The sequence below is a fragment of the Rhinopithecus roxellana genome, chromosome 8 (assembly GCF_007565055.1).
Source record: "Rhinopithecus roxellana isolate Shanxi Qingling chromosome 8, ASM756505v1, whole genome shotgun sequence".
Taxonomy (NCBI): Eukaryota; Metazoa; Chordata; class Mammalia; order Primates; family Cercopithecidae; genus Rhinopithecus; species Rhinopithecus roxellana.
The window spans coordinates 30,682,360-30,704,435 of record NC_044556.1 but is presented as its reverse complement, the minus strand read 5'-3'; the positions used below and the strand labels follow the sequence as shown (position 1 = coordinate 30,704,435).

General features: G+C 44.5%; 1 protein-coding gene across 1 annotated transcript; it reads right to left on the bottom strand.

Annotated features, from left to right (window-relative positions):
- Positions 1 to 3,038: 3,038 nt before the first annotated feature.
- On the bottom strand, positions 3,039 to 20,072 carry LOC104669889 (NBPF member 6). The gene is made up of 13 exons (XM_030937063.1): positions 19,880 to 20,072; positions 18,416 to 18,515; positions 17,340 to 17,554; positions 16,225 to 16,297; positions 15,161 to 15,372; positions 13,527 to 13,578; positions 12,530 to 12,669; positions 11,495 to 11,546; positions 10,502 to 10,671; positions 9,435 to 9,486; positions 8,527 to 8,699; positions 5,304 to 5,528; positions 3,039 to 3,244 (listed from the first exon to the last, which is right to left on the bottom strand). Exons 1-13 carry the CDS (start codon positions 20,055 to 20,057, stop codon positions 3,039 to 3,041), a joined length of 1,848 nt encoding a protein of 615 aa, XP_030792923.1. The 5' UTR covers positions 20,058 to 20,072.
- Between the last annotated feature and the right edge of the window lie 2,004 nt (positions 20,073 to 22,076).

The following is a 22,076-nucleotide window of genomic DNA, read 5'->3' as shown; positions in this document are numbered from 1 at the left end:
GATCCCTGCAGGGTTGTGTTTGGACTTGAACTTGCTTTACTGTTTTAGTTGTTTTCATCAAGTGGAAAAGCTACTTTTTGTGACATCCTTTCATCCTTTGCATCCTTCCAGCAGTATTTGGTATCTGTAGGGGAGAGAGAGAAAAAATCAAATGAACATTTGTGTCAGGTCCTCCTGATGGTGGTCTGGAGGGATTGCTAAGTAGTGATATCTCAGGGGCAAACTGATCTCCTGCTGGGAGGATTAGCTGAAAGGTGAGCCATGGGCTGGCTGAAGGGATCCACAAGTGAGAGGAAAAAGCTCATTAACTTCCCTGAACTCCTTGGGGTGCAGGATATAGGGACCGCGCCTATGCCCAACCAGCAGCGGGGAACATCGGCCCCTTTCCTTCTGATCCCCTCTGTCTGGAGCAGAGTGATGGCTTTTCCTCCCAGTGAGGATGTGCTCAGCATCCATCATGCCTGCCAAGAAGCAGAGAGGAGCAGAAGAGGGACCTTTTGCAGAGAAACCCACCCCATTACAACTCCATGTCCTAGTCTTCTAGGGAGGAACAGGAGGGCCATGGGAAGAACCATGGATATGAGAAGCAGCAGGAACCTCAGACAACATCCACGTCCAGGTCCATCTTTTACAACAGAGGATCAGTGATGCCACAGGGGTAAGACTGAACTAAGGGCACATGACTTGCTATTGACAACCCAGGAATTAGAATCTATCCACTAAGGCTGTTTCAATAAAGATTGGAGAAAGCGAGAGGAAAGGCTCCAATCTGGAGGTCTCAACAGTCATGAGAGGCGGTTGGGTCACCTTGACTAGGACAGGAATAAGGTTCTAGAAATAAATATGATATGGCTGCTGCCTCTTTGGTTGGTTAAAAAAATAAAAAATATATATAATTATAAGTATTTGTCCAAAGGGGATCAGGAAAAAAAGGGAATTTAAAAAAAGAGACTCAAAATGGAGTTAGTAAAGAGACAGTGGGGACTGTAACCAGGGCCCAACTTATTTTCCCTAATGCCCTGAATTTGATTCCACATTTTGTTCCACCTTAAGGCATTTCTAGAAATATTCTCAATATCTAGACCAAGAAAACTCTGAAGCAGAAAGAGAAAAGGATTAGTTTGTGTTTTACTATGGTCTCCCATCCTACTTATTGTTTTCCCCAAGTAAATTTTGGGAAAGGTTTGTTTTTAATATTTTATGCCAGTGTGAAGAGAGGCATTACGAAATATTCATACACAATCTCCTGCAGATTTTCAGTCTTACTTTGTTATTGTATTCTCTTCAGGAAAAGTGAAACCAGTGAGTTCTCTTTGGGGATTTCATGGAAGGTTAATAATTGACCAAAAGTAAAATTTTCACATTGCAGTGGTGAGTCCACTAGTGGGCTATAAAATGGGTGTGGGGAAATGTAAAGTGGAAATTTTCTTTTAAAATGCAAAAGAAAATACTAAATTCCACTATATGTAATGCAGGAGGTATTATTTCTGTACATTAGGTGTTAATATAATGACTGTTTCTTACTTGTATTCAAAATTGAGCAAGTGTGCTTCAAGCAGATGCTAAAAGTCTAATCTATTAATTTTCTTGTATTTTTTTCTATACTTTACAAACAGCACTACTGAGAGCAGAATACAGATCCCATGAAAGGCTAATAGATACGTGTGGATAGCCACACGTATGTGACACTTCCATGCCACTAACCTGAGGTCACAGTAGACCAGGGATCCTTCTCATCTTTAGCCACATATTAGAGTCACATGGGAGCATTTTAAAACTACAGATGCTCAAACTACACCCCAGGTCATATAAGTGAGAATCTCGAGGTGTGAGTTCAAGGCATTCATCTTAATTGAAATCTCACCAGGTGCTTATTACATGGCAGCAGGATTTAGAGATACTAAATGGACCAGCCCAATTTCCCATGATTTTCTTTCCTTTCCCCATTTATCTCATGATTGGCTTTGTTCCCAGTGGTTCCATGGATTGTAGCCTTCTTTCTGACAATTTCAGTTAAATCTCTCTCTTATCAATTGGGCTGGACCAAAGCAAACATTGTCCTGTAGACAGATTCTTGTCTATCATCTTGTGTATGCATAAAGCTGGTCCTGGAGTCACTTTTCTCAAAGTTAATTCGTAAAATGCTTTCTCATATACACTGGCCTCAAGATGCATCTGACTTGCATTTTAGACCCTTCACTGGACTTGTAGAAGTGGAAATGAGAATAAAAAGGAGAGAGGTTAGAATGATGAACTTCATGATGTATGCAGTTTTGAAGTCCTGCCCTCTGCATGTACTTTAGAACTGATGTCCCTTTAGAATGTCATAAACGTTCTCCAGTTAACGTCAGCTCAAGTGAGTCCATGAGGTGAGAACACTGAGACCCTGGCAACTCCATCCACGTTGCCACTAGGCTGCACATCTGGGGCTGAAGACAAACCTGACTCCAGGCCAGTGGGGAACTCCCACCTGTGACCCCGGTTCTGATTTAGTTTCCTAAGTGGGGCTCTTTGTGCTTAGTTTTAACACTTCCCGTTGACAGGAACAAGTGATGATCAAGTGTTGACTTAGTTGGGTTGCTCAAAAGAAGACTCAACAGGAAAATCGATGTGTAAATGATGTACTAAAGCAATGATTTCTGCTGAAAGAGGCAATGGAGTTTGGGATGCAGGGAGGAAAGGTAAATTTCCCAAGAGAATGTGTGATTCCGGGCAAACAACCCTGTGTTCAGCAGCTTAAACTATGCACTTGGATGAGGACAAGGAGGCCTGGCTCTCCCGTGGCCATGAGAGGGACTCTCAAGACACTAGAAGAAGGAATAGAGCAGAGTTCAGAGAGCAAAGAGAACATGAGGAGAGAAAGGGCCTGTCAGGGTGGGAGCCCATGGGACACAGAGGTAAGACCAGACATAGGTTCAAGCAGCTGTTGGAGAGAACAAATTGAAATGAAAAAGCAGTGGGAGAATGAGCTGTCACTATAGACAGAGAAATAAGAAGTGAGTGCAGCTATCAGCCATAGATGTGATTACCTCTGCACCCTAAGCTTGCAGGCCAGGGAATCTGCATGCCAGTCTCCGCTTGCTGAGCGGGAGTTTTCTTTTGATGATCTTTGGTTTCAGGACACTGGAGGCATGAATCTGGCCAATGACTTCACGCCCTTTTGTGTTGTCTGCTGAGCCTTCAAGTGCATCATCTTCCATCTGGGGAGGGTTCTTCATCCGCAGGGAGGGCTCTACAACCAGCTCTGAAAATAAAACCACAGCCAATAGGATCCACTGGCACCCATGATCTTACTGTGACTTTCTCTTCCACCCGGAGGACATCAAATCAGGAAAGTGGCCTTGGAGAAGAAGGTCCAAAGGGTGAGGGGAAGCCAATAGAGTCACTTTAGTATTTTCTTTTTTCTTGATCTTTCCTACATTACTGAGCAATGGTAAGATTGCCAGGAGCCAAAGGCACTGCCAATTCACAAAAATATTCAAGAAACATAGGATTAAGAAACACAAATAGCTTCCAGGTAGATAAGGCAAAGGCAAGGAAATAACACTGTATGTAGGGTATGCTTTGGGGAGAGCAGAGATTACAAAAATCAAGTTAAATCAGAGCTGGGTTCAAACAGGAGATGGGAATGGAAGGGTCTGGCAGGGTGGCAGCCCATGTGGCACAGAGGTGAGACCAGACAGAGGTGACAGCAGCTGATGAGAGGAAAGAACCAGGAAGACTAAACCTAGATAATTTACAAAAGATGTATCATTATATGATTTACTACATATATATATGTACCGTGGATAGCATACACACCAGATATGCATAGTCACACATAATAGGACAAATGATATAAATCTGTACATGTTAATTTAAAGAAATGCATGTATCTGTACATGTTGGTTTAAAGAATAAATGTTATATAGGGATTTTGGAGAGATTGAATGTAACAGTGTCATCACTATTCTAGTCCATTCAAATTGGAAAAAAAATTAGAGACATGAGAAGAATGAGAAAGAAAAGGTGTGAGAGAAACAGATGACCTGGTAGACAGCAGGGAGAAATCACCAGGTGAAGCAAAATATTAATGAAACAGAAGGCATTCACTCTTTCTTCTTACCTGGGGCCTGGTTCAGGCTCTGGACTCCAGGGAAAGTGTGCAAGAGGGAGTGTGTCTGAGCCAGTGGGGTGAGTCTTGGCTGGGGGCATGAGAATCCATAGATAAGCAAAGGAGAGTCCAGTGGGAAGAAATCAGTTTAAGTCATCCCAGCACGTGTCAGGGACTGCATATCCCCCAACACTCCCTGAGCGCCTTCCATGTGCCCTCTCCATGGGTCCAGATGGTGCTCGTTATCTCACGCAACCCTCCCTCCTCCTGAGGACGGGGGTCCCCTCATTCCTCAACTGAGGGCATCGCCTGACAGATGAGCACCAGGCAGCCCCAGGGGCTCCAGGAGGAGATACTGAGTGGGACGGAGAGTGAGAATGAACACGACCCAGGTTTTAAGGAAATCTGAGCGGAAGTGGGTCCCTGGGAGACGGAAACTGAGGACATGGCCGTGGACATGAGTGGAGAATTTGAACTAAATGGAATTTCATAAAAGACACTGATGTGAACACTTTCCATGTGAAAGTTGCCCTTTTATTTCAAAAAAAGCAGAAGAAAAAGCAGAAGAAGCTGGACATGTCAGGAGACTGAGTGTGGGCCCAGGATTTACACTGTTACTCCATGTGCCTCATAGGTTGTTACTGAAAGTGCTGATAGGGGAACATTGGCTTCATGAGGGATGGGGAAGGAGAGGAAGAAAACTGGCAGAGGAGTCTGTGTGAGAAAGGAAAGGAAGAGGGGCCCTAGAAAGCAGAGATCTTCATAACTGCTCTACCTCACAGGAGACATCATCCGTGAAGTCACTTTCTAAGTGTAAATTGAGCAGAAAGATCTTAAAAGGATTAGATAACACCCATTCATAAGTTTATTGGGCAATTCTTATGGAATCAAGCCCTTTGGAAATTTTCATAATTAATATTCCCAATAATGATTACAGGTAGATATTATTTTTCAGATGAGGGAACAGAGATGTAAATAGCAAAAAGACAAAAACCTTGGCCAAAGTCAACAAGCAGAAAGTGGCAAACCCAGGACCTGAGAGCAGATTTGGTCCTAAGCTCCAGGCCTTTGCTCATCTCACTGGGTTGTAGCATTGTGAATTTCAGCTTGACCCTGAGGAAGCATGGGAGGCCCCATTCTCTCCTCTACCCACAGCACTGTGACCACCAACACCTGGATTAGAGCTTCATGACTCCGTTTCCTTCCCTACCTTGGAAGTTCCATTGGTTCCCAGAATCAGTGTTGGCTGCGAAGCTGCAGATGGTGGAGGAAGGGCCCCGCATGGCCAAGCCATTCCCTTGATCCAGCTGTAGTCGCAGACAACTGGGCACCAGGGTGCTTGGTTCCAGCTGTGCATGTGAAATGTGCACCTCTGACAGGTGGTGGCTCAAGTCTCCACTCCAAGTCCCTTGGGGACAGGCCGTCTTGGTGGGAGCTGAAAGGAGAAGGGGCTTCAGTAGGAATAATCTGAATTTTCCCTTTGTTAAGCACGCCTAGAACACCCATCCCCGATGTCCCTGCTGTCAGTAAAGCCACCCAGTGACCCACGCCACACAGACAGACATCATGTAAATGCAGGTGACGTGACATTTCCTGTCTGTGCCTGGGGACGCTGACATGGCAGGGGCCCAGGCTGGGGTGTCCCTGAAATGAAAAACCTTTGCTTCAGCCCAGAGGGCTTTGGATTGTCTAACAAGACCATCACAATTATTCTCTTATTATTCAATTCTTTCTTGTGACAAGAGGGAAGGTTCTAGAGAGGCCTCAGAGCACAGGAGAGGAGGAGCTGTTTTTCTTCACACACAGGGATGTAAGAACAGGCCAAGAGTTAGAACTGTGAGGCTTTGAGAAAGAACCACGCAAAAGGGGGCTGGGATGCTACAGACCAAACACTAAGTGAGGCAAACTTTTATGGGTTCTGGGACATTTTGAATTTCCCATTGCCTATAATGGTTTGACCCTCTACCCACACATATCCATCCTATTGCCATATAGTAGGTGTCAGCAGACAGAGGCAATGCAGGAGAGGGACCAGTCCCTTCCTGGAAATTCAGGGGCCACAAGAGCCACAGATCAGCATGTGCGGTTCCTTAGGAAGGTCACAGAGGACACGATCCTCACATTACCCACTCCTCCAGTGGGGTTCGGGTGGCACCCCTTAAACAAATTCTTTCCATTTCCCCAGGGAGAGGAATAGCATTCTGAGTGGACTAAGAAAAGACTTCCAATGACCTTACGCCAGTCCAGGTTGGGCTCAGGAGGGGGACTGGGCCCGCAGGGCCGGATCCACGTTGCTGGGGGCTCCTCTCTCTCCTCCCCTCTCCACATCTTCATTCTCTGCAAGGTTTTCTAAGTTTTCTTAAAAACGCCTCAGTGTCCTCAGCTCTAATATGCAAATGCCACTGCCCACTTGGGAGTGTCCTTTGAGACCTGAATGGGTTATAGCAGGACAGAGCTTGCTTGCAAGGGTCAGGGCATACAGCAGGTGCAAGGTCAGTGTGTATTTTAATTGTTTCGTGAATCACTGTGATTCTAGAAAAGCATTTGCTGTTTTGAAACTCAGGGAGAAATGCAAAATGGGAACGGGGATGGTCCCAGTATGAAAGGTACTTACTGACCAAAATAGAATAGAGGCCAACATCTTTGTTGCTAGTTTCTTTCTTTTTGTGTGTGTGCCTGTGTTTGTGTGTGTGTGTGAGTGTGTGACACAGAGTTTCACTTTGTTGCTCAAGCTGCAGTGCAGTGGTGCTATCGTAGCTCCGTGCAGCCTCAACTAACCAGGCTCAGGTGATCCTTCCACCTCAGCCTCCCGAGAAGCTGGGACTACAGGTGTGTACCACCATGCCCTGCTAATTTTTTTTGTAGAGACAGGGTTTCACCACGTTACCCATGCTGGTCTCAAACTCCTGTGCTCAGGTGATCCACCTCCTTGGCCTCTCGAAGTGCTGGAATTACAGGTGTGAATCACCACACCTGGCATTTTTGCTAATTTTATTACAACATAATCCAATATACTGGGGGACATCACAGAGTTACTTGCTCTTACTAGAAGATAATGTAATGGGTAAAATCCCCAGCAATCCACATCAAATTCCCAGAATTGAAGTTAAAAAAAAAGAGAATGAGCAAGAAGAAATGAAAACTGGATTTTGTTTTTACACATCCTGTGGAGCTGCTATCTCATGGGGCACTTGCTCAGAGGAAGGGTTTTCTGGACGTCATGGGGACAGGAACAACTCTGCTTTGCTCATCGGTTACGCCAGAACCTCATGAGGGACACTAGTTGTTGATGATTTTCATGAGAATGTAGCACTGAGACCAAAACTTGATTGAAGCTAAAAACCCACATGTGGAGAAAACCACTGGAGCTCTGCAGAGGATGCAAGCCTGGCCACACATAAAGGAAGGGACGCTGGACTGTGTCAGTGGAGGGAAGACCCCTCAGAGGAAGTAGAGCCGCAGTCCCCAGCCTTTTTTAGCACCAGGGTCTGGTTTCATGGAAGACAATTTTTCAGGGACCAGGTTAGGGGAGATGGTTTTGGGATGATTCAGGCACATTACATTTACTGTGCACTTTATTTCTACAAATATTACATTGTAATATATAATGAAATAATTATACAACTCACCATAATGTAGAATCAGTGGGAGCCTTAAGCTCATTTTCCTGCAACTAGATGGTCTCATCTGGGGGTGACAGTCACTGGGAGACAGTGACAGATCATCAGGCATTAGATTCTCATAAGGAAAGCACAATCCAGATTCCTGGCATGTGCAATTCACAATAGGGTTCGAGCTCCTGTGAGAATCTAATGCCACTGCTGATCTGACAGGAGGTGGCATCCAGGCTGAAAAGCTCTCTCACTGCTCACCTCCTGCTCTGCGGCCCAGTTCCTAACAGGTCATGGACCCGTAATGGCCCATGGCCCCAGGGCTGGGGATTCCTGAAGAAGAGAATCTAGCTTGGGACACAGGAATCATGAAACAGGCCTCTAAATAATTGGTAAAAACTCCGAGCATATCTGGATGGCCAGAGAAAAGGGCATGTAGTTAGCAACATAATTTCAGGAAAGAGAGTTTCCCTATCTTAAAGAAGGAGGTCTGTTATATAAATTTCTTTAGCTAAGCTACTGTGGCCAAAGCTTTGCAATAAGCCCTCACCACACCCCTCTCTGGCCTATTTTGATACCCACAGCCTGCTCTTGTGAGAAGGAGCCAGGTGACAGAGGAGGCACTTGGGACAGGAGAAGTGGAAGTTCTACCCAGTGGATGTCTGTGCTTAAAACTGGACCCAAGAGCCAAATTCAAAACAGGCTCAGTGTATAGGGCCTGCCTGCAGAGGTGATCTCTCTCAGCTGCACAAGTTGCAGAAACAAAACATATAGAGGCTGCCTGGGAGGACAGTGGAGTGACCTCCAGGCTGGAGTACTCACAGGCTATATCCAGAGCAGAGCAGACAAGGTGATCCTCCAATGAGGACAAGGTGCTGCTATAAGGGTGATGGCAGTCAGACAGGTCACGGTGAACTAAAGGACTCAAGTAAACTTCATCCATGGAGTCCTCTGGGATTTCCTGCTCCTTCACCTCTGGAAGCTCCTGGCTGAGCCTGGGGTAAAGAAGACAGAAGATAAACGCCAGACAGAACCAACACCACTACACCCAGCTGGTTCTATAGGGAGGCCCTCAGGAAGGCCCAGAGGAAGCAAAGTACAGTCCCCTCAGGGAGATACAACCATCCTTCCCTGTCTCGAGCAGGAGACAGAGCGTGAGAGGCTTTCAGTGCACTGGGCAGGAAATGAGCTGGGGAGGAAGGAAATGGAGTGATCCCTGTGGGAAACTGTTGCATACATTTTCTTGAAATTAGCATCATTGGCCAAATGAATACAGGCTCTTGAGTCTTCACAGAGTTCCTGTATCCTCAGCATCTCTTGTTCTCAACATTGTAGCATGACATGCGTTATTTTCATTAACTTTCCTGCTGTCAAATACTTGTAAACATGGTACTGTCAAATACTTGTAAACATGGTAATGCCAAGGAGGCAGACATCAGGTGTGCAACTCCACTTTAATCAAAAAGGACAGAAAAGGGGACTGCAGAAAATGTCTGTGACTGATCAGTTCAACAGAGTCAACTGAATGCAGATTAATAGAATTGAAAGGAATTATTAAGGAAGAAATACAGATACAGGTGTACAATGAAAAGAGTCAACCTTATGAATATGGCTATTTCATGGTTGGCTGAACAGACGGAACAGGTATATTCTACACACTCTGATTTTCCCTGCATCTGAGACTCCAGATATCAACACTGAATTAACTGTCCATGATTCCTCAGAGTTACCTGGGGCACGGTGGGTCTTGATCTTCTACCTCCTCTTGATCCTTTTCAATTTCTGCAAGTAAATTCAGACAGAGACAGACACATTAAGCAGGTTCTCCTACACACACAAACAATCCACTGTGCAGTCCTAACATAGGAACATCAGTTTCCTCAGTGGGAGAACAAGACAATGTGAAATATTCCAGGAGGCCTGAGGTCCTATCATGAGAGAGATGCCTTGGTTTTCTTCCCTGAGCCTAGGAATGAAATCTCCCTGTTCTGGTAGATCATTATCCCAACATCAACCATCCTGATTTTGTGCAAATAGTTATGCAATTTTTTCACACCAATTCAAGGCAAATACCTCAATTGCTTTCTAAAAGGAAAACTGCAATATTCAGCCTTCAGTCATCAAACACCCACATTGTTCACGGTGGCAAGGAGTTTAGACACTGAAATTAGAATGAAGGAGAGAATATACAGACCCTCAAATCAAAATGAATTTTTGGCACTACAAAGAGACATTGGCATTTCGTGATATCTAGGAGTGACAAGGCCCAGTCTTGTTTCTAGACACATAACAAAAGCAAATGTACTGCTCACCTAAAACAGGCCAACATCAAGGACACAGAGAATGAGGCTAGGTTCTTTAAAACCTAGGTAATATGTTTAATGAAAAGTAGACAAAGATGCCACTGGCCTTGGGCTGGCATAGAATCTCAAAGGACATGGCTGGGGAAAGAAACTTGTAAGGAACACAATAGCTGGCAAGATGAATCTTATTCAGATTAAGAGGCCTGACAGATACCTGTTGGGCACGTGCTGCGTAGGTTGGTGTGAATTTGTCAATGTCGTGACAGTGGCCCAGGGTGACACAGGCCCGGTCTGAGATGAGGAAGAGAGCAAAGCTCACTGACCCACCCCATGTCTGTGCTTCAAACTTGATTTTTGATTCTGATGCAAATCATCCTGTCTGTGAGTCCTGCCCACCCTAATGACACGTCTCAGTCCAGCCAGGGGTGCAAGGATTACGGAGTCTACCTGGGACACCAATTGGAGATTTATCGTGTTCACAATGGAGTACTCACTGTCTACAAGAGCCAAGCTGACTTGCTTGTCTTCAAAACAGTACGAAGTGCTCCCATAAGGGCGGTAGGAGTGAGGTAGGTCAGGAAGGATGGAAGGAGTCAAGCAACATCCATCCAGTGACTCCTGGGGGACTTCACGCTTGTCCCCCCTCAGCGGTCCCCTGCTGAGCCTGTAAGGTAGGAAGGAGTAAGGATTAATCCAAGGAGTTTCAGAGCCCCTGCTGGATGCACATGAGGCAGGAGGGAGTGATGGCAGAAACAAATGGGGCAGCCCATTAAAGAGTTCAATATTCTCCTCTTCTTGGTGGGTCACAGTGTGGTTGCCCTGGGGTAGGTTGCAATACAGAGAGAGGGAAAGAGAGATTAGAGAGAGAGAGAAGCACCAGGAGCTCAGCGAAGTGGCCAGATCACGACTTTCGGAGGAAGGAGACTGAGTCTCTCTGTATGGTGCAGTCGTGACTTACTGAATATCCTGTTCCATAATGGAGGCTTCATTCCTTTCTTTTAAATGGTGTTAAATTTTATGTGTAGTGACCAATTAAACATAGCTTTTGAGGCATAATGATGTTCCCAAAATCTCATGCCATCAGGTCCTTCTTCTTTCATTACTATGTGTGGTATAATAATAATTTTTTTCTACCTAATTTCCTTGCCTTGAAATGCTTAGCACTGTGTTAATGCAAAGCCAGCAGAAAGCAGATATGAATCTCAGGCTGGTTGAAAACATAAGAAGAGATAGCTGCTTTACGGAAATCTCTGGGACTGATTAGTTGTTCACAAGATCAACTGGTTTTATGTACTGAACCTGAGAAGTTAATACGAAATGGCCAACAATGCAGTATCACAATGAAAATGTAAAACGTGGTTAGAAAGGATCATTTCTGGTTGACTGAAGGGATGAATTAGGTATATTCAGGAGTTTCTGGTTTTCTGTGGATATGAGTTCCACAGGTGTCACCCTGAATTGAGAGACCCGATGATTTTTTTGATTACCTGGGATCATCTGTTTCTTTTCCTTTCACTTCTTCAAGATTATTTTGCTTTTCTGAAAGTAAATTAAGAGAAGAACAGTCACATGAACTTGATTCCATTCATACATGCACAACCTTGTGTCCAAACCTACCTAGGGGCATAAATATACTTGGTGTGATAACAGGCTATTGTGAGATAAACTTTCCAGGAGGCCTCAGGGTGAGCCTTGTGAGAAGTCACTAGGTTTGCTTTCCTGAGCCATGGAGCAAATCTCCCTGATATGACAGGTCATCATCACAGTCCCTTCAGTCCTGAGTCACAGCAAAATGTTAACCATATCCTATTTACTAACAGATCCTGGGGATCTACTTAAATGCTTCCTAGCAGGTTACTACAGTATTCAGCATGTTTCCTTCAGATAAGCTGTTGTCGGTGTTTGTGTAGAATTTACATTTAGAGGGACAGATTAAATCAAAAGAATCTCTAATGCAACATGGATACATTGGCCTTTCATGTGGCAGGGAGTTCCAGGGCCCTGCGTCCTTTCAGAAACATACAAAATCTAATAGTGGTGTTATGTTCTGGTACTCAGAGACTTCTTAGCTAAGACAAGCCTGCTAAAAGGGGAGGGAGTCTAGCCTGAGAGAAGTGAACGAGGGTAATGACAGCTCCAAGAATATAGGTAAGGCTGCCAGTGGCCTTGGACAGGCAGAGAAGCTCAGGTTGTTTGGGAGGGAAAATTAGAAGATTTCATGTGAGACGACAGATGAAATCTAAATCAGGAGGACTGCTGGATACATCCTGCACCCAGGCTGCAGAGGTGGGTATGAATTTGTCAGGTCAACCTTGGGTACAGTGATTTGACAATGGGGCAAAGATGAAAGACAATGTGTGGTTTTGGAGGAGGATGGAGCACAACTCTGATTCCTAGGATGCCTTCCTTCAAACTCAATCCTAGAGCCCGGTTCTAACCAGTGTATAAGCATAGTGTCTTCCTGAAGGTATGACATCTGTCATTATGGACAGATTGTGGGGTGCAAAGAATAGGGAGCCTACCTAGGAAGCCAAGTGGAGTTTCATCCCATTTTGAATTGGAGTAATCCCTGGCAACATCCTGAGCAGAGCAAACTTTCTCTTCATCCAGTGCCAAGAAAGTGACTTCATGATGTGGGTAAGAGTTGGATATATCATGGTGTCTAGAATGAGAAAAAACACATTCCTCTAGTAAGTCCTGCAAGACTCCCTTCTCGTCAGACTCCTGCACCCTCCTGATGAGCCGGGTAGGATAGGAACAACAGCAGATTAGATCAAGACAGACTCAACACCAGAGCGTCTCAGGTGATTTGATAGGACACAAAGGGAGTGGTCAGAGAAAGCGAAGGGGGAGTCTCCTCCAAGAGAGAAAACCCATCCTTCTAAATGTGGGGTGGATATGACTGCCCTGGGGACAGAGCAAACGCGAGCAGCAGGTGCTCAGTGCACTTGCCACAAATGAGTTGTTGCAGGAGACCCAGACTCTCCCTGTAAACTAGCAGCATAACCTGGAGCAGAGAGAACTAACACAGGCCTTCACTTCCTTCACACAAATGGCATTGACATTTACATGCATCATCCAAGTGAACAGAGCTCTTGAGGCATTCCAGACACACACATGCTGTGTTTTTCAGTTCCCCCTTTTTCAAATTTTGACATCATATGAAATTTTTAATTTTCTCTCTTGCAACTAAGTAGTTGCCAACATGCTGACACAAAGCAGAGAGAAAGCAGATATGCATCTCACTCTGGATTAACCACATGGGAGACCACAGGTGAGATCAGGAAATCCCTGAGTTTAGTCAGTTCACCTGGTTCAACTGATTGTCGGTTCCCATGCTTGAGAGGGATTAAGAAATGAAAGCTATTCAAGTACCACAATAAAGAAGACAACATTGTTAAAGGAGTAATTTGCAGTTGGATGAATGGATGAGACAATTCTCTTCGTCACTTCCTATTTTCCCTGGATCCGTGGTGTCCAGGTGTCATTACTGAACTAACAGTCCACAAATCCAGTTACCTGGGGAGCACTGGCGCTTTCCCCTCCTCTTCCTCATGATCATTTTGATTTTCTGTAAACAAATTCAGAAGAGCAGGTCACAGTAAGGAAATCACACTTCACACAAGCCAAAATCAGCGCCCAGTCATGGTGCAAGACATAAATATCTTCAGTGTAAGAATGTGACATTTTGACAGGAAGGTTCTAAAGTACCGTAAATTAAGTCTTGTCAGAAGTAGATGAGCCTTCTTTCCAGACCCATGGAACAAAATCTCCCTTGTCTGGTAGATCATAATCACCTCTCCTCTGATCTAAGTCTGCACCAACAGTTAAACAAAACTTTTCTCACAAGAATTCAAGAATTGCCCTAACTACTTTCCAGAAGTGTTGTTGCTATACCGATTTATCTCATCAAATATCATGGTCGATGAATGTTTAGAGAAATTTATATAGAAGACTGAACTGATGGATAAATTCTAACAACCCTTGCATAAAAAAGGATCTGCGGTGCTACACAGAAACATTGGCCACTCATGGGGTGAAGAACTCAGGGCCCAGCCTTGTTTAGGGAAACTTCTAAGCAAGATAAAGGTAGAAGTGTTTATGTCCTGCTTTCAAGGTGACTGCTTAGCTGGGACAAGCTGACCTAAAGGAGACCAAGTCTGGGGCTGAGAACAACGAATCCAGAGAAACAACGTCTCCAAATACACAGGCAAGACTGTCAGTGGCATGTGACAGGCATAGAAACTCCATGGACATTGTTCAGGGACACAAATCATTATTGCATGTGACAAGAGACATAGGAACCGAGCCAGAAGGCCTGACAGCTACCTCCTGTACACAGATGGCTATGACTTTGTCACACCTGCCTGTGGTCCAATATGCTGACATTGGGGCCAAGAAGACAAACTGATGCCGTGGGCCAAGGAGGAGAGGAAAGTTCTCTGACCCTTGGATAAATGTGTGCAATATTCCCTCGTAGTTTCTTTTCTTGCTTTCTGTGTGCAATATCCCATCACGGTTTCTTTTCTTTTCTTTTCTTTTCTTTCCCTTCCCTTCCTTTCTCTTTCTCTCTCTTTCTCTCTTTCTTTCTTTTCTTTTTTCTTTTTCTTTCTTTCTTTCTTTCTTTCTTTCTTTCTTTCTTTCTTTCTTTCTTTCTTTCTTTCTTTCTTTCTTTCTTTCTTTCTTTCTTTTTCTTTTCTCTTTCTCTCTCTCTCCTCTCTCTCTCTCTCTTTCTCTCTCTCTGTCTTTCTTTTTCTTTTTTTTTTGAGACAGGGCCTCTGTCTGTCACTCAGGCTGGAGTGCAGTAGTACAATTATGACTCACTGCAGCCTCTACCTCCTGGGTTCAGAGACTCCCCCCATCAGCCGCCCGGGTAGTTGCGATGACAGGCACACACCACCATGCCTGGCTAATTTTTCATATTCTGTGTAAAGATTGGTTTCACCACATTTCCCAAGCTGGTCTTGAACTCTGAACTTAAGTGACCCAACCACCTAAGCCTCGCAAAGTGCTGGGATTGCAGGTATGAGCCACTGCACCCAGCTCTGTCTTAGTATGTAAATCAAACCAATATTTATGTATGCAGCCTGTCCTGAAAATTGATCTTCCTCAGCCTAGACAGAGGCAGGAGGAACAAAGAATAGAGAGGCTACCTGGGAGAATGTTTAGAGCTTCCTCCCCTTCATCATGAGAGGGTTCATTCTCTACAACCAGAGCAGAGTCGACTTTGTCTTCCTCAGATGTGATTTTGGTGCTCCTGTGAGGCTGGCTGGAGTCAGATGGGTCGTGAGTATTTGAACAAGTGACAGCACATTCCTCCAGTGAGTCCTGAGGGACTTCCTTTCCTTCAGCCATCTGCACCTCCCTGATGAGCCCGGTGGGATAGAAATGACAGAAGATTAAACCAAAAGGCATTGGACCCCAGGAAGTCCTAGCTGGTTTTGACAGGAGGCATAAGAGAATGGTCTCAGAAAGCAAAGGGGAGTTTCCCATTAAGAAGGAACAGACAATCCTCTCCTCTCTGCAACAGAGCAGAGAAAACCAGAGAGGAAACAGTGGCTGGTGATCATTGCACTGGGTAGATAGGAGCTGAGGACGGAGACTCAGCTGTCTCTCTATGGTACAGTCTTGAGAGCAGACACAGAGACTAAAAACAGCTGCCACATGGTGTGTCTAAGCTGGGTTGTAGTTAACATACTGTGGCCACAAGAATACAAGCCTTTGAGCCATTGTAGACTCCAGAGATGGTGTGCCTTCTAAATTTATTTTTATTTTAATATTGTGACATAAAATGTAAATTTTTTGTCTAGGTACTTTTCTTTGTGTTCAACTTTGCTAGGTACTTCCTAATTCCTCTGCTTGTTGCCTCTCTGCCATTTATCTTTCCTTAAAAGAACATAAAGACAACTGTGTAGAAAGCAGCTTTGCATCTCCTCCTGGCTTTCACTACAGGGGAGAACAGGTCTCCTCTGTGTGTGCAGAAAGTCCCTTGGGCTGTGAGTTCATCTAGGGTCATGCTTATGGGTACCATGAAGACAATGGACAAACATGTTAACAGGGCTGTTTCCTTGCTAGGTGAGTGCATGGAATCAGTGGACTCTGCAGCTTTCTTATCCTGCATCTGGAATCTGTGACTACCTTCACCTCCCTTGTGTTCTTTCTGAGACCCTTTTCATGTTTTACCACCCATTACCCTCTGGTGATTATTCAGTGTTACCTGGGGGCAGGTGATTCCTGTACTTTCTCAACCTCCTCATCTTTCTCATCTTCATCCTTATCTTCCTCAGTTTCTGCAAATACAGAAGTGTCCATTCAGATATTTCCCACTTCACCTATGCAAGCACAGTGAGCCCTATGTGCACGGAGACATGAACATCTATATGTATGAGTCTGCATTGTACTGAAAGCTCTCATGTTTTATCTTTAACAAAATGCCCCGGAATGGTTTCCTGATCCATGAGGCAATGTGTTTCTGATCTGCAGGGTCACCAGCAAGATGTGGTCAAACATTGAAGAGACCTTTCCTCTTCATATCACTGGAGGCTTGTCCAGCCTCTCTCTGAACTTCAGCAGCTATCTCCCCAATCCTGCCACAGATCTGATTCCCAGGCACAAGCTCTGTGTCCTGTCACAGCTCACATTTAGAACCTGTATCTTTCTCTTAGAACAGGACAAACAGCCTTGTCCCACAATACTCCATACATCAGGGACTTCATGGGCCCTCCAGGTGGTTTACACTGTGTTATCCAGGGACACTCTCTCCATGGGGAGTGCTCCAGCCTAAACCACTTCCTACCACCAAATGCCAACACTTCAAGTGCCTTCTCCAACACCACAGAGTGAGGGGCTTTATCTCATGTGAAATATAGTCATAAGTGTTCCCACATTTGAATGCCAGAGACAATTTGTTTGCCTTTACAGATTTAGAGACAGAAACCCAGGAAGGATAAATTAATCAGTTGGCCATAGTTGCTAAAGACATTGCTGAAGATAGAGCCGGGGAACCTTCACTCTTAGTCTGGGACTCTTTTCACTCTGACAAGCTGCCTCCTGTCACAGCCTCCTTCCTGTCCTTTAAAACTGGACGAATGCTGTCTCTTGCTCCAAAGACCATGTTCCATCAAGAAAGGAGGAGACCTTTGCAATACTGTGACCTCCAGCCCCATGGGTTTTACATCTCTGTTTTTACCCAGGAAGTCCTGGTCATGTCACTGCCACAAATGTTTACGGGAAAGATACACTATCCATAAAATGGTCATTGTGGAGGTGTGGAGGTCTGGGGACTTTCATAAGCCTAGAGCTGTGTGTCATCATGGCCTGTGGCCACCTCACCTGGGCTGAGCTTGCGGAGAAGTCTCTCTGCCAGCCGGCGCCCCTCAGCCAGCTGCTCTCGGAGGTCCTGACCCTGGGACTTATCAAGGTCGTCAGGAGCGAGGAAGGCCTTGAAATGCTGATTCAGTGAGCGGGAAGCATCTCTCCCTTCCTGTAACTTCTCCCGTAACTGGGTCAGCTCTCGTGCCTGAGAGTGAACCAGGGCTTTATATTGCCTAAGGTGAGATGGTAGAGAACATTTAATAATGGAAAGGGGTGAGTGATCCGTTCTAACACTGCAACAGAGGTTTCTGTGAGAATGTCCTCAAGGAGCCTTCCAAGCAGAAGGTCAGCACATATTTGGGGAAATGCCTTCGGCCAAGAGAAAAAAATATATATAAAAAAATTTTAAGTTATACATATGTATATATTTTTAAAGGCTTCCTCTATATAAGAGAGTGCTCCTGTAAGATCCTCGAAGATGTTCCATTCATCTTTCTTTTTTGTAAACAAAAGCCAGTGTCTTCCTAGATCAGTTCCAAATGGATGTCCTTTCAGTTCCTCACTTTGGCCACGGACATTTCTATATGAAAATTCACACAGTGTATCTTGCAGTGACTCGAACTAAAGCCATGAACAGAAATGTCACCAGGTGCAAATGGGGTGGATTTGAAAGATGTAGGAAGAAAAAAATGACAGGGACAAGAAGGCAACATTGCTTGAACGAATGACATGCGGCAGTCAGTCAGGAGGGGATTCTAACTAAGAGTAAATGGGGTGGTGATCACACACCATTTTGAGTGTGGTAAATGCTGCTGGATGGTTCACTTTCTTTTAATTAACTTTGGTTATGCAAATTTCACCTCAACAATTCCTTGTTTTAAAAAGAGAAAACAAGGTTCAAGAAACAACTGCAACCCATAACTTACTAAGATGACTGTTCTCTGTTTTATAAATATTTTTGTGACATGTGCCTGCCATGTAAATGCCTGCCCTTGTCCTGGCCCAGCTTAGCTCTTAGTTCTCCCAGCTGAGTTGCTGCACTTCAGAGATTCACACCCCTGCCCCTCTGCCTGCCCCCAACGGGGCCTTCTCACCCGAGCTCCTCAGCTTGTCTGAGCTTCTCTGCCAGCTTCTCCGCGAACTGCTGTTCATCCCTCAGCACAGAGTCTATGATGTCTTTGTACTCTTCACACTCTGAGAAAAGACAGACACACCGGCCTCAGTGCAAGGCTGGACATGCTGCTGGGATCACTGCCAACAGGGCAGGCAGCAGCATCCATCCCAAGGATGAAAGCAGCCCCAGTACCAGGCTCTAGGCAGGCATTTCCACATCTTTGTTTATCAACCTCCCAACTTTCTGGCATCTGATACTCTCCAACTTAGAGATGGGGACAAAAAAACTCAAGGGCACATCAAGTAACTTGACAAGATGATTCACCTGGAACAAGGCAGAGCCAGAATTCAGAGTCCCTGAGGTCTGACTCTGAATCTTGGGACACTTTCCCAAGCCTTGCAGCCTCTCCTGTAAAACACTGCGCTGGGGCATGAAGAAATAATATCCTGCACAGTCGGAAAGACCCTTAGCACTATAGGACTCACGGTTTCCCTGGTACTGGAAATTTTAAGCACAAGTATGTCAAATATGTAAAATATCATATCTGAATATAACTGCATAAAATATGAGGCATAACACCCTGAGGCTTTAGTAGAAATATGCCCAAATACTAATAAACTTTGAATTAAGTTAGACCCAGTAGAATGAAGAACTAATAGAGAGTGTTTTCTCTGTGCCAAGAACCGTTCTAGGAGTTTGAGAAGAAATGGATCATGTAAGTCATTGCAGCACTTTTCTGAGGTACGTATTATTATAGTACCCAATGAACAGATGAGGAAACGTAGGCACCGAGAAGATAGGCAACTTGGATGGAGCCCAGGAGCCCAGGGTCCCTGCTCTGCACACTACACTGCTACCTCCATAATGTCTTATGTGCCAGCTTTCTTCCTGTTTAGGAATAAGAACCTGTGCCCCAGGAAGCAGGACTTCCCTCTCACCATGGTACTCCCTGCTCTTGATGCTGTCACTTATGGCTGCCACAGTTACTATTAGGAGCAATCTCCTCTTCAAACTCCTTAGAGCGGGTGCTGGGTACTGTCACTATGTTTCCCCCAGTGCGCCTAGAATAGAGCTTTGCCTACTGGGCCTAACAGACTAGATGTTATATGTCTGCAGGATCTTTTATGGTACAGAGAGAATTCTCATAAACATGATTTAGCCTCTTACTCAGGAAAACAGGTGGTTCTGTGCCTGTGTCAGCAGTCAACATGTTGGATTTTAACTCTAGTTCCATCTCACGCCACACTGCAGTTGTGGAAAAGTTGCTAAATACTTTGTGCCTCTGTTTTCCATGTTTAACAAAATGAGGTTAAAATACCCACTTCTATTGTCCTAGAAGTATGGGAAGGATGACATTAATTTTGATGAAGAGACCCTTCAGTTTCTCAGAGAGAAGACAGGTAGTCGTCCATCACTTTCGTGATGGTGAATCTATAGAACTTACTGTATTTCTTCAGCTGGTTGGCCAGGGAGTAGGCAGTAGCTTGAGTTATAAGGAATTTCTCTTTGAGGTCTCGGAACTGCTGATTGCTCTCTGCCAGCTGGGAGCGCAATTCCTGGTTGGTTTCTAGGATGTTCATCTCTGCCCTCTTGCCGGACAAAGGGTCGGCAGATACCACCATGCTGACGTTTGTGGCAGAAGAGGTAGAGCCAGGGACTGGGGAGAAGAAACCCAAACACATGATGGGTCAAAAACTAGTGAAATCAGTTAGGTTTCATCAGTACTGAGAGATGACAATAACTGGAATCGTTAACTTACGGTTGAGAAAAACGTGATCAACACCCCACAACACTTTAGAGTCCTTAACTGCTAAAACAGGGTCCAGGATGCCTGAGCTCAGAGTTGAAGGCACTGCCTATGGCTCCGACTCTGACAAGAGTGAGGGAGGTCGCAGCCAGCGTGCCAGGTAACGGTCTGCAGTTGCAATAACAGAATTAGAAGTTGGGGGTGTCATGGAATCTTAGGAGCCCTGTATTCCAATCGCCCAGCCTGTGCTGAAACACTAGGCTCCCTGGTCTCACCTGAGGGTCACTGATGGGGACCATTTCTTCAGCAGTCACTCTCAGTATTAGTGGACCCTTGTGACAATGCTACAGGCCCACCTCTTTCCCAATACATCTAAGCATGTTCCTCATTGTTCATCTCTTGTGTGTATAAAATCATCAAGGTAGAGATAGTTTCCCCTAAGGTTATGTTTTCTTAGTGGTAGTCACAAAGTCACCCCACCTTCTTTTTAAGGTAAAATGATCTCAATGCTTTTCCACAAGTGAAAGATATCAAATTTTAGACTGCTATGATATCCTTTGGGTCTTCTGTAGTTTTTTTCTGTGTCTACTGAAAATGAATGAATAATTCATTTTTAAAACATATTTTCTATCCTTTCTCAGTAGTCTTGTTGCATCCCATTGTTACGTTGGTTTCTTTTCTCTTACTGGGGAAGCATCTTGTCTTTTCACTACACTTAAGACCAGTTTCACATCCCTACGTCCATAGCTCTTCCTCTATGCGTGGATTGGTTTGCTTTTTTAATATCACTAAACACTTGTTTCATACTTACCACTTACAAAGATCATTCTGGTCCCACAAGAGTTCTTTTCAAGGTGTCAAGTGATGAAAATCATTTGTATATATCCCCTGAAAGCATGTGTGACCATGTATCTTGGGAAGTCTTGTAAACCTGTAACTATTTTCATTCAGTTTTCCCATATATTGAAAAGAACAGGGCCATGAACACTTCTTATGGAATACTGTTGGATATATATACATTTTGAGTTGCTCTAAACCATTGATGTGTGGTTGCATTCCAGTAACAGAACCTGGCAAGATCAAGCTCATGGTAAGGGGTGGTTGGTGATCCTCAGTGTTCCTGTGCAGTAGAAGGTGAGTTTGAGATGAGAGGGATGAGTAGGGGAGCGTGATCCCCTGAACCACCTCCTCACTTTCTCAGCTTTCATCCCCACCTAGATTTTGTGAAGCTAGAACTTGGGGGATTGTCCTGTAGCCCAAGTCTCCTAAGTTTGGCTGCTGGACTTGCCTAAGTTGAGGTGTGATAAGTGTGACCACGGGCTACTCAGCATTCATGTGGAAGTGAAGGAAGGAGGACTGGATCAATCCCATTGTAAAGCGTGCCTCTCAGCAGCCTGCACCATCCTCCAACTACACTGTGTAATGACAGTTCTTTGAGATGTAGCAAAGGCTGTAAATAAATCTATTTTCTGGTGTGTGTGAGACCTGATATTATATGGGAGGAAGAAAAATTTGCAAAATTTCTTCATTTTAAAAATGGTGAAACTGCAGATCAGAAAGATCAGAAAGTTATATGGTTTACTTGAGGTCACACAGGGATGAGTCTTGAGCACTGTCAATAAAAGCAATCACAGTATTTATTCAGTGATTATTCATAGAATCCATGTAATCAGTGAATATTCATATAATTATGAGTAATATTAATCAACCAATTTGTACCAGGCATTTTCCCCAAAACTGCACATATTTAGACTTTGTATTTTCATCATAATCCTTAAGGTAATGTTATTATCCATAAGAAACAGGTATGAAACCTGAAGAAGAAGATAGCAAATTATGTATTTGGTCATATTTCCATTTTTTTGTTTCTGTGATTCTGGCAGAATGACCATAT

What these genes read in the sequence shown, in the direction of transcription:
- LOC104669889 (XM_030937063.1), bottom strand. Translation starts at nt 20,057, where the DNA reads ATGGTGGTATCTGCCGACCCTTTGTCCGGCAAGAGGGCAGAGATGAAC. An exon ending in AGACAAGCTGAGGAGCTCGG is followed by an intron (nt 17,555 to 18,415) that starts GTGAGAAGGCCC and finishes ATCTCACCTTAG; the next exon opens with GCAATATAAAGCCCTGGTTC. An exon ending in AAAGAAACAGATGATCCCAG is followed by an intron (nt 10,672 to 11,494) that starts GTAATCAAAAAA and finishes CCTACCTTACAG; the next exon opens with GCTCAGCAGGGGACCGCTGA.